The following is a 12,410-nucleotide window of genomic DNA, read 5'->3' on the forward strand; positions in this document are numbered from 1 at the left end:
CTAAAGCCTTCCTCGATGAATGGTCTTTTCAACACAAAAAGAATTTTTCAATTTGGACCAGTAGTTCCTGAGAAACAAACAAAATCTTCAGCTTTATATATTAGTATAGACTTTTACAACAAAAACAAACTTCAAAGAAGAAATTAAAGAGCCAATATTGATGAGATTTTTATAAATGTATATGCCTAACCAAACTATATTTTTTCACGTTAAATAAAATAATTATAAATTAAATCGTTTTATCCAGTCCGAAGTTCAGAGGTAACAAACTTAGAAAAAAAACCAAACGAATTCAGAACCTCGTTTTTTGAAATCGGTTGAAAAGAATAAAATAACCAGTCTACAATTAAATCGGCCATAGTCACTTAGTATACATATAATGCTGTGCCGAATGTAAACATATTAGTGTTTACCATGTAACGAACCGCGACGTTTCGGTATTCATATAAAACAGACATTACATACAGCTATATTCATTTGTCATCGCCTTAAGTGAAAACAGAATGGAGGAGAAAACCTTAAATCAAGTCGAATTTACTGTGAACGGGATAAAATGTGCAGGTTGGTACCCTATTTTATATATTTCATAAGGATTTTCATGATTAAAGATTCTGGTTAACTCAGAAAATAGTCGGGCGATCCCTATAATGAAGTATCGGGAATAATCCGTTGTTATATTTTTTGCCAGACAATTATTTATAGAAAAGTGATCATGGGAAACGCAAAAGTATTTTCGTGGCAATTTAAAAAGAAATTACAGTGAAAAATATTTTTTTTGTTTTAATTTGAATAAAACTACTATTATTTTTTTGTTGATCTGAGACTGCTCTTTTATTACATTTTAATTACCTGTCATTACGACTTTACTTACTTTAGTTTGTCGTAAAAGCTTGATTGCTTTGTTTTAACCACTGGTTAGAAGTTATTCAAGGTATTCATAGAAGGTCAAGGTTTACCATTACAAAAAGATTTCGCAAAAAAATATGAACATTTCGATATATCATTAAATCCAATAACTAAAAAACGATAAAACAATATAAATTTAATAAATTATATTGTGCAATAAAATAAATGAATAAAAAACAAAAAAAAAAATTGAATTCGTATTTGAATCGGATTTTGAATTTAAGCACCCAAGGCCAAGTATAAATTTTATACACAACTAGCTGACCCAGCAAACGTTGTTTCGCCGAATATTTTTTCCTAGTTGTATGTATTTTTAATGCCACATTATAAAAAAAAATAAAAACAAACAGTTTCGTCCAAAAAATAAAATATATTTTTTTAGCTTGAGCAACCCTTATCACTTAGGGGTATGAAAAATAGATCTTGTCCTATTCTCAGACCTACCCAATATGTATACAAAATTTCATAAAAATCGGTCGAACCTTTTCGGAGGAGTACGGTAACTAACATCGTGACCCGGGAATTTTATATATTAGAAGATCCACCTACATAATTACAGTTTATATTATATCTAAGTATTTTATGAATAGACTAGAGATATCACTAGATAGATATGAATAAAAATGACAGCTTTTGTGTTTCGGAAGGCACGTAAACTGTGAGCTCTACGCTTGATCTCTCCGGTCGTGTCGTTTTTGCGCCCATCGGGCTACGAGCGTTATTAAACAGAGAGTGCACCTGTGTTAGCATTTTCTTTGTGTACTATTATAGGGCTTTTCAACTTTGCGGTGTTTAGCCGCAAAAAAAAAAAACAAATGAATGAGAAGAAGATAAGAAAACAATTTTAACAGCATGTCCAGGCCTGTTAGGTGCCTTCAAGAAATACTATAAAATGAACTGTTGAAGTACTTGAAGTAGACAGGTCTTTAACGGACTACCAGGGAGGTCATATGTATTGTGCAGGTGCTATACAATTGCAAGCCTTTTGTCCTTCACGTACTTTCAACTATATATTACGCCCTTGTCAAATGCACTGACAGTAGGTAGATTTCTTCTAGGCATTATGTTTAAAACAAACGCAATAAAATATTTGAATCGGATTTGAATTTGAATGTATAGTTCAACAATAACCTCATATGCGGTACAATCGTATCATTATGTAGTTACAAGTAAATAGGTCTATTATGTATAAACTATGTCTTTTAACGACATAATAACGGCTACTTAAACAAAGGGCCGTTTCCCGTTTAAGAGAATATAGACAATTTTCCATAGTACAATATGTATGTCTGCATAAATAATTTTTCTTGTTACCTTAAATCAGACGCATTTTTTATGAATCACTCTGAATGACGCTTGAAGTTAGTACCTACCTGTTAAGGATTATTATAATTATCTATTTGGCCTTGGTCTAGTAAGACATTTGCATGTCGTGGTATTTGCACGTGTCCGTGACATCGAAAGGCTCAAGGGTAAGAGCTACGGCTTCATCATTAATAAAAGCTTAGCTCCCGAAGTTCTTCCATGTTTCTCTTTTTACTGCTAAGTATCTCTTAATAACTTAATGAATGCCCAGTTACTGGCTAGCAGAGTAGTAGAGGCCTCCATGCCAAACGTACTGTCTTACGAGAGGATCGAAACTGCGACACATCCGGGATCGATCCTCGCGTAACATAAGCATTTGTGTGATCTAAGAATGCTTGTTCTAAGACTGGGAGTCTTTATGCACATGATCTGAATGTCTATATAACCCAAACAAAGTTACATTCTTTATGGCGGCTCTCATTTATTTAAATACTAATAATAAAAAACTTACTTACCTTATCTTTTACTGCAATGAAATTCAAAAGAAATGAAGAACTGCATTAAAGAATTGCAAGCAACTACAAGTCAAAAAACTCTTATCTACAGTGAACGGGTGCTTCCCCCGCGAGACTTCTCTGAACGCGTACCTGCGCTACGTGCTATGCCTGCCGGGCACCAAGGCCATGTGCCACGAGGGCGGCTGCGGCTCCTGCATCGTCATGGTGCGCGCCCGCCGACACCCTAGCGGGAAGCTGGAGACTTTCTCCGTCAACTCTGTAAGTCGTGCTTATCCAAGGCTAGCTGCATAAGTGCGGTTTATATAAGTGGTCAAAGCTAGTGCTATGGGGTAAACCACCACTTCTTCAGCGAAACGGCCAATGCTTTGTAGAGTTACCTTTTAATTTTTGTAGCTTACCTTAAAATGTGCTCGGCCTATTTAAGGTGCTGGGCTCTTTTGGAGAACTTACTGGTTCCGTATACTTTGTTTATAATATTTCTCTTTTTCTCAGTGTCTCGTCCTGATATTCTCATGTCATGAATGGGATATAACGACAATTGAGGGAGTCGGTAACCGTTTGAAGGGATACAGCGATGCTCAAAAACGGATCGTATCCTTCAATGGTACGCAGTGCGGATACTGTACTCCTGGTTGGGTCATGCAATTGACTAGGTGAGTGGTTCATTATATTCTTTATTGTTGGTGTAAATTATACTATGGAAGATATGTTTTTTGGGAATTATGTACCGAAGACATAAGATATCGTTTTTTCTCTCATGTCAAAACAATCTTCTCTCATAGAAAACCCAGAAGTGGACTCCAGCCACAGATACAGTGATATGTGTGATTTTTACAGCTTGCAAGACAAGAACCTCACTATGCTCGAACTAGAGAACTCCTTCGGCAGTAACACGTGTCGGTGTACCGGGTTCAGGCCGATCCTGGACACGATCAAGTCGTTCGCCATCGATGCGACTCCGGAGCTGCGGCAACAGGTCAGAGACATCGAGGAGGCCGGCGTCGGCGCCTGCGGCAAGAGCTGCGGCGGCTGCACGAGGAAATGCTCCATACAGAGTGACGGCAGCGACTGGAGTGTCGTCGAAGAACAACAAAAAGAAAGCACCATTTACTTGGACTTCGGAAAATATAAATTCTTTAAAGTCTATGACCAATCTGATATTTTTGATGTCCTCAAGAAGTTTGGCGAGGATTCCTATATGTTTGTGGATGGAAACACTGGGAAAGGTAATTTGAAGTCATTTTTATTATTACCTAGAATTAAATCAATTTGTTTTAATGCTTTGAATGTTCATACGAATAGATTTCGTATCTGAATAACGAGAAAAGTTTTTGTAATATACATGTTTTTATAAATTTGTTAATTCTCAGAACAAAGGCAAATAAATTGCGGATAATTGGCTAAAATATGATTATAATGACATGGATATATCTTCATTCGCATTTAATTGCGTGATTAAATGTAATGACTGCACGTATGCTAATTACAACAAATTAATCTTAAAGTAGTTTTCGTGCAGTCATTGACTTAAGAATCATGGCTTGAAAAGTGAGTAACAAAATTAAAAAGAAACACGACTACCCTCCGGATTTTTTTATCACCGGCAGGTACTTTTTATTAAAATCGGATAAAGTACTCCGAAGACCTAAAAGGTCTACCACCCTTTGAAGCTGTAGTGAGTGTAGTTCTGAAACCATGATAGTTCTTTTTTCGAGCAGTCGTGAAAAAAACTGTACCCTTAAAAAAAGCTCTTAAAGTGCGAATCTTTCCTTTTCTAGGTATCGTCGAGAATTTTCAATACCCGAACAATTTGATAGATATAAGTGGAGTAACAAGTTTGAAAACATACCAGTTCGATCAGAACTTGGTACTTGGAGCCAACGTGTCGCTTCAGGATTGTATAAGGATATTCAAAGAAACTGTAAAAACAAAAACCGAGTTTGGGTATCTAACTGAATTTGTGAAACATTTCGAATTGATTGCTCATATACCAGTAAGAAAGGTGAGTTGGTAATGCACTATTTATATTAAATTAGCTACCTGGCAAACATGATTTTACCATATAAATTATTACAAGAGAATATTTAGAATATCGATAGAGTATAGAATTTGCTGAAAGTCCTTTAATAATGGGTAAAAGAGAGGCATTAAAAATGAAGTAAACTGTATTTAATTACAACCAAGTGAATGACTGTTTCAATCGATTTGCGTATTAAATTAATAAAAAGTGTAATTTATTTTTAATATGCAAATATTGAAATCGCCTGTAGTACTTATTATCGCGCATATGTGTTTTCAGATCGGGTCAATCGCAGGTAATTTGATGTACAGACGAGCAGTACCCACATACCAGTCAGATTTATTTGTGCTCTTCGAATGCGTCGGGGCTAGGATTGTTGTTCGTAAGTACTTTAAAATAAAATAAAATATCCGAGTTAAAAAAGGACAGGGTTAAAATTCGGCCCGTTTTTTATTATGTTGCATCGATTTCAGCCTTTACCTAGCTGACATTACTACAATATTTGACAATAAGTATATTTTTAAGTGCTGACTTTTTTGAAGAATGAATACCATGCTGAACTCTAGTCACCTTAAATCAATTTAAAAGCTGATAAGATTCCTCTAATACAATTTTTATCGATCATAGGTGACCGCTTTGATAATAAGAAAACGTTAACTCTTAAAGAGTTCCTGAACTATGACATGACAGGCATGCTGATGATTAATGTTCTATTGCCACCTATGAGCACTTCACATGTTTTACGGAGTTATAAGGTAAGCTGAATGAGTGGATGAGGGCGATGTGTCGCGGGTTCGATCCCTGTGTAGGCAAAGCATTTGTGCGATCTAGGGATCGTTAAATTTCTTTTTTGTGCGTCATAAAAAAAGAAATATACGTATAATTTTCATTTTTTATCAAAAGCGAGGAGTTTCTTCTTGCTTGAATGTTCTTAAAAATTTTACGTACCAAAGGTAATTATGAAGTTTTTGCTGGTCCTTTTCGTTATGAATTAAGTATCATTTTAAAAAAGCAATCTAGATTTTTATTTAGGATGATCAGGAATAACTAGTTTTAATTTTCCAGATAATGCCCAGAAATCAGAACGCTCTAGCCATCGTGAACTCGGCTTTCCTTATTAAACTATCTAAGAAAAACATTGTAGAGTTTGCAAGTATAGTATACGGTAACATAGATCCAAACTTCGACCATGCCACTGAAACTGAAAAGTATTTAGTTGGGAAAAACGTCTTTAATGATGACGTTTTGCAAGCAGCCATCAAGGTTTTGAGTAAAGAGCTGAAGCCAGTAGAAATAGCGGGAGAGCCGTCTATAGAGAGTCGGAAGAAACTTGCTCTTGGACTTTTTTACAAGGTAATTTAGCATGTGCTTTGATCTTAGTAAGACCATTCACCACTCTGACTTTTATCTCATAATCTTTGTAAATTTAAACGTGCCAGCTATCTCGGTTCATGATATACACACATACAGCCGAAAGTGACCGAAAGACGGACAGACAGAGTAGAGACTTAGTAATTGGCTTCCGTTTTCACTCTTTGGATACGAAACCCTATGAATGATCAAAGCTCTTGATAATTAAAAAAACAGCTTTGGCTCTGTTCTCTGCTAAATTAGCCTAGTAGATTATTTTACAAAATTAGACGTTTTATATTCTAAAGGTATTGTTTTAATTAACATTATTAAATTTTTTCCAGTTTATCCTGAACATTTCCCCAGTCGGAACCACCCTTTCTAGGTACAACTCTGGAAGGGAACTATTCTCCCGACCAATATCTCACGGCAAACAGGACTATCAGACAACACCCTCATTGTTCCCTCTAAACCAGCCAGTTGATAAGCTTGAAGCAGCCATCCAGAGTAGCGGGGAAGCTAACTATGTGAACGACCTTCCTCCATTACCAAGAGAAGTGTTTGGAGCTTTTGTGCTTTCAACAGTCCATAGTGGAGAAGTTGATAAAGTTGATACTAAGGAGGCCATGGTGAGTGCATTACCTATTCTGACATTTCGTCCGGAAGGTCCTCTTAATGTATGACTAATTTCCATCAAAAACCATCTGGTCTTGTTGAGTCTAGAACTATATTTGTCATAGTAGGTGCGCTTTTCACCGGATAATGTTTCAAAGAATACAATTGACGCCAACACATGGCAGTTGTTTAAATAGCTCTCAAGTCAATTTGTTCAGTTCAACAAAAGGTTCTATAGCCAAATTTGTTCTGCTATTTATTTATGCTAATTAAATGCTAATTTGTATTTACAAAATAATTTAATAACACCTATTTGAATCGTTAATTGGCAAGTCATTGTTTACGTTTTGGGGTTTTCACTATAGGTATACTTGTAATCTTTAAATAAATGCCACTATTAACAGTAAAATGGATTGTTGTTTGATAAAGATAATCAAACAACAAATCTCAGTATTATCGATATTTAATTAACAGCGAGACATGAATGAATTATTTTATTGTAGGTAAGTTTATTCTGAATACGAAGTGGGCGACTTGGAAAAATTAAACTGAATTTTGATACAAAATCAAAGCCAGTTATTAAAATAAAACTCAATTTATTAGGCTACAGATGGTGTAGTAGCAGTTTACACATCTGAAGATATACCAGGAGTAAATTCCTTTACGTTCCCCGGCATCCAACTGCAAACTGAAGACGAAGAGATTCTAGCTACAAAAGTCAAATTTTACGGACAACCTGTTGCCATAGTTGTAGCAAAAACTGAAGAACTAGCAGCTAGAGTAGCTAAAACAGTCAAAGTTACTTACAAAAATGTTAGTAACGCAGCCCCTGTTCTCACTATAGACGAAGCAAAGAAAGACAGTAATAGATATGTACCAGGAGATGCGAAAATCACACCTACATCCAAAGGAGAAAATACAACTAAAGTTATTAAAGGAGTTTACGATATAGAGGCCCAATATCATTATTATTTAGAACCAGTAACTTGTGTTGTTGTACCAGTAGACAAGACTTTAGAGGTGTTTGATTCGACGCAATGGATGGATTTGACGCAGATTGCCGTTGCTAGGTCTTTAGGGATAAGTGAAAGCGAGTGAGTACTCTTATATGAAAAGAACCTGATTTAACCTCTCATGAGCTAGTACCTGATCAAATTGAATAAGTTTTGAAAGTACAATTTAGAAATAGACATTTGGAACCCATTAAGAAATAAGATTCTATCAACTTTAATATATTTGGGGACGACAGGTTTTACTTTCGTCAATAAAAGTGAAGATTTTGTTTTCAGTGTTGTGGTAAAAGTTCGTCGCATAGGAGGTGGTTTTGGAGGCAAAATATCCCGAAACGTTCAAGCAGCTACTGCATGCGCATTGGTAGCAAAGAAACTAGATCTCCCTTGCAGATTTATACTACCTCTTCAAACTAACTTAACGACCACTGGAAGGAGGTTACCATGCCAGTGTGAATATGAGGTACCTAAACAGTAATTACAACGCAATAATAATTAATCTTGCTAATTAAATCAAAATCAAATCAATCATTATTGGGCTAAAGTAATCTTAATTGAGATGCAGGTATATCGTTATCTCATATTATTATATCTTATCTTTTTTCTGTTTCACTTACGGCTTACTGGCCCTACAAGAGTCTGTGCAATAGGCAAATAACATTTCAACAATCTTTAACGTCAATAGAGAATACGCAAACGTATGGAGATTACAAATCTAAGTCATATTTCATTTCTGTTGGTAAAAGTCTCTCTTGGCTAGTAAGTACGTTTGACTTACAGCGGTATTTATAGGTCACTACGTCTAAGCTACAGTGAAAGACGTGTCGCAGGTTCGATCTTCGCGAAGCACAAGCATTTGTGAGATCCACGAATGCTTATTCTAAATCTGAGTCACACGGCCCTTCAAGGAAGAAATTCTTTGAAGTACGGCAAACTTTTTTTGGTGATGAGCATTATGACTTAAAATGTAACAAAAAAACATCACTTCCGGTTTAGCAGTACGCTAGAAAGCCGATCTGTTATGTCCAATTTCATTCAATAGTTTTTAGATATCATCGTGATGGTCACGCACCAAATGATACAGCAATCATCCTTAATGGATTAAGGTCAAACTGATAACTAATAATAACATACCAATGCTACTAAAAGTATAGTATACAATGTTGTGTGTGCAGAACTCTCACAAAATTTTGAACTGTAATTATTTTAGGTGGGCATTGATGACAACGGTGAAATCCAATACCTAAATGCCAAGCTCATACAAGACAATGGAAGCTCCAACAACGAGAATATTCTTAGCTACGCAGCCGGAGGATTCCCGAACTGTTACGATCCCTCAAAATGGTCCCTCAGTACTGCAACTGTTACAACTGATACCCCATCTAATACCTTTGCAAGAGCACCAGGTATGTACGAAGTACTAAGTTATAATATGCTGCTAAATCAAAGTCTAAATTAGTACTTTCTTGTATAATTGTACGTATGACTATTTTCCAGGCACTTGCGAGGGAATTTCGAGTATCGAACACATAATGCAACACATAGCTTTCGCCGCCCAAAAAGATCCGACAAGCGTCCGGTTAAAAAACATGAGATCAGAGGACAATGACCTACCACAGCTGATTGAGGACCTCAAAACCGAATCTAATTACGAAGCAAGAGTCAAAGAAATAAAACAATTCAATGATGCCAACAGATGGATGAAAAAAGCCATATCAATCAATGTGATGTCTTTCCCAGTAGAGTTTTATGGAAATTATTCAGCTCTGGTCAGCATATACAGAGGTGATGGAACTGTGACAATCACTACTGGAGGCATAGAGATGGGACAAGGCATCAACACGAAAGCAGCTCAAGTATGTGCTTATGAACTAGGAATACCTTTAGAATATGTTAGTGTTATCCCTCACTACTCTTTCGTCGCAGCTAATAATGTTTTCTCTGGCTCTAGTATTACAACTGAAAGTGTGTGTTATTCTATCATCAAAGCGTGTGAAGTTCTGAAGAGTAGGTTAGCTCCAATCAAGGCATCCATGCCCGACGCTTCTTGGAAAGATATCATCAAAAAAGCTGGTGAAAATCAAGTCGAGCTGACTTCGCTGTATATGATGACGGATACGGATAAAAACTTGAGTGCTTACAGCGCGTTCGCCGTTTCTATTGTAGAAATACAGTTGGATGTGATAACTGGGCGCTTCCAAATCAATCGAGCAGATATTTTAGAAGATGTCGGCTTAAGTGCCAACCCTAAGCTTGATGTAGGTCAGGTAAGTCTATCACTTCAGTTTTTACAAGAAAATATTTTACGTACTAGAGTTACCAGGTTTTGAAACTTCTTTTTTTTGTAATTTTATGTCTAAATTGGGTACATAGCTTTTCATTACTTTTAGCATACATAACTTTTCTATTTCCTTTCGTGTTCTTGACTTAATAACAAGAAAAGTCTGGAGAGAAATATTTTTCATTTATATCAATCTTGACTATTCTGAACTTTAGTTCATCTCAATTAAGTGCTGTTCCAATTTATTAAAGGTGGAGGGAGCATACGTGCAGGGTATTGGCTACTTTACCTGCGAGAAACTGGTTTACGATAAGGTGACAGGCAAGTTGCTGACAAACCGCTCCCTGAAGTACCACGTACCACTTGCACTGGACATCCCCGTTGAGTTCAATGTGAAGTTTAGGTACAACCATAAAAACCCTAAGGGTGTGCTTGGATCCAAAAGTAAGTAGAAAAAGTGAAGCTAGAATTTGCATAAAATACATTAAAAAATTGTAAGTCATTCACAGATCAATAGTTTTACAACTATCCGACATTGATGATGATGATTGATTTGACTGGACGGATAGCCAAGTGTTATCGAGGATTCGATACCCGTGTTGAAAAAGCGTTTATATAATCCACGAATGCTTGTTCTGAGTTTGGGTGTACGTGATTTTAATGTTTCAAAAACCCCCGCGACACAAAGACTACATTCCTAACTGCAGGATCGTTACAATAATACTTTTTGTTTTCGTTTAAATTTTCACTTACAGCTGCTTTAATCGTTTAAAAGCGATTTCAAAATACTCAAAATTCTATAGCATACAAACCTACTCATGTCATTTCTTCTTCGTTCATCCTTTATTTCTTCGTTTTTGCAGCGTGTGGTGAGATGGGTATCTGTACGTCGCACGGGGTGACACACGCTCTCAGGCAATGCATCATGGAATCCAGAAAGGACTCTGGATACGATCCAAACGAATGGATTTATATACGTAAGAGTTCTTGATCCTGTATACATTTACACACGATAGCGTGACGCACTTGACGTTCGTCATGCCTACTCGACATTGACAACGTTTTCGAACTTAAGCGTTTTGAACACAGGAAAATTTTAAACTTTAATTTATCTTGTTACAGCTGTGCCATACGATACCGAAACTATTCTGAAAGCATTGAACGTGAAGCAAGAAGAATTTGTCATAACCAAGTGAATATATTGTAAATAGTTTAAAAATATTAGGATAAAATGAGTGCTATCTTTACTTGATTTGTGTTTAATTTCGAACGGAATCCTTCACCCAATTTTATAGTTGGTAACACACTAATGCTTTTTTACTAACACTTTAACCATGTCAATAGGTGTTAATGTTGAACTCGGATACGTTCACACTCACTTAAAGAATTCCTTCGCATCAATTTTAGTTACTCAACTCAACAGATTTTTTTATGATTACTTTAAGTAGTGGCGTTATGAAGTCAGCCTTTTTTAACATGGTAGCTCTACGGGGATCGTCAGTGAATTTGAAAACGGGTGATTGCTAATCAGTCATTATAAACTGGGTCAGAAATACAATCATTCAATCAAATAAAATCAGTTTGATTCCCAAAATTCTCAATTTCTTCATTCCTTTGCTCTTTAATGAGCCTAAAAACATAATCATTGCTTACTTCCTTAGTAACTTTAATAAGTAGGTATAGTTATCACGCGTTAGTTTTAAAAACCTAACCAAAATAATCGGATAACAAGAAATCAAACAGAATTATATAAACAATCTTATCAGGATTAACTGATTAATAAATAATGAGTATACTGAATTTGAAATTCGTATTTATAGGGATATACTTAGTAATATTTTTGTACCAGCTTATACATAATCATCTTAAGGTAATAATTATTGCCAGTGCGGAAATGAGATGCCGTTCCACGCCGTGTATTACGCTGTCACGATTCGACAACCATAATAATATAACTTAAATATGTGATGATAGACCCTCTTGTAGCTATGATAGTTATCTATCTTTTGTGCCTAATCAAAGAGCAAGGGGATTTTCCGAAAGAGTTACCAGGCCTCGCTGCTCGAAAGGGAAAGGAAGGAACATGGATGGGATTTAGACAGTAGAATTCTGATACGCGAAGAAAAAGTCACGGAAGAGGTATTTGATAATTACCCACCCAAAAAAAAATAATGATCTGACTTTGTCCTGATGTGGTAACCAACGGCTAGAAGAATACGCTCGTTTTTTGCAGTATACTGAACGGAGTCTATACTGTACATCCCGCTTACCTTGTTAGCCAACTGGCATTAGCTATGCGAATGTAGAGTCACCTCTGGATCCTCAGGATCATGTGATAAGTACGTAACAATGTCCGAAAACAACAAACGGTCTTAAATTATTTTTTACTCTTCAAAAGGAATAAT

The 12,410-nt window shown here is 36.0% G+C and overlaps 1 protein-coding gene across 1 annotated transcript; it reads left to right on the forward strand.

Moving 5' to 3' along the window:
• The first annotated feature begins 396 nt into the window (after positions 1 to 396).
• LOC113503763 (xanthine dehydrogenase/oxidase-like) lies at positions 397 to 11,254 on the forward strand. The gene is made up of 16 exons (XM_026885845.1): positions 397 to 561; positions 2,818 to 2,987; positions 3,222 to 3,382; positions 3,567 to 3,955; positions 4,508 to 4,731; positions 5,029 to 5,131; positions 5,377 to 5,504; positions 5,815 to 6,102; positions 6,444 to 6,728; positions 7,318 to 7,808; positions 8,004 to 8,187; positions 8,935 to 9,130; positions 9,222 to 9,991; positions 10,257 to 10,449; positions 10,869 to 10,982; positions 11,128 to 11,254. Exons 1-16 carry the CDS (start codon positions 504 to 506, stop codon positions 11,199 to 11,201), a joined length of 3,828 nt encoding a protein of 1,275 aa, XP_026741646.1. The 5' UTR covers positions 397 to 503; the 3' UTR covers positions 11,202 to 11,254.
• Positions 11,255 to 12,410: the final 1,156 nt, after the last annotated feature.

The sequence above is a fragment of the Trichoplusia ni genome, chromosome 20 (assembly GCF_003590095.1).
Source record: "Trichoplusia ni isolate ovarian cell line Hi5 chromosome 20, tn1, whole genome shotgun sequence".
NCBI classification, from domain to species: domain Eukaryota; kingdom Metazoa; phylum Arthropoda; class Insecta; order Lepidoptera; family Noctuidae; genus Trichoplusia; species Trichoplusia ni.

What these genes read in the sequence shown, in the direction of transcription:
- LOC113503763 (XM_026885845.1), top strand. Translation starts at nt 504, where the DNA reads ATGGAGGAGAAAACCTTAAATCAAGTCGAATTTACTGTGAACGGGATA. An exon ending in GAACGGGATAAAATGTGCAG is followed by an intron (nt 562 to 2,817) that starts GTTGGTACCCTA and finishes TCTTATCTACAG; the next exon opens with TGAACGGGTGCTTCCCCCGC. An exon ending in AGACTTTCTCCGTCAACTCT is followed by an intron (nt 2,988 to 3,221) that starts GTAAGTCGTGCT and finishes TCTTTTTCTCAG; the next exon opens with TGTCTCGTCCTGATATTCTC.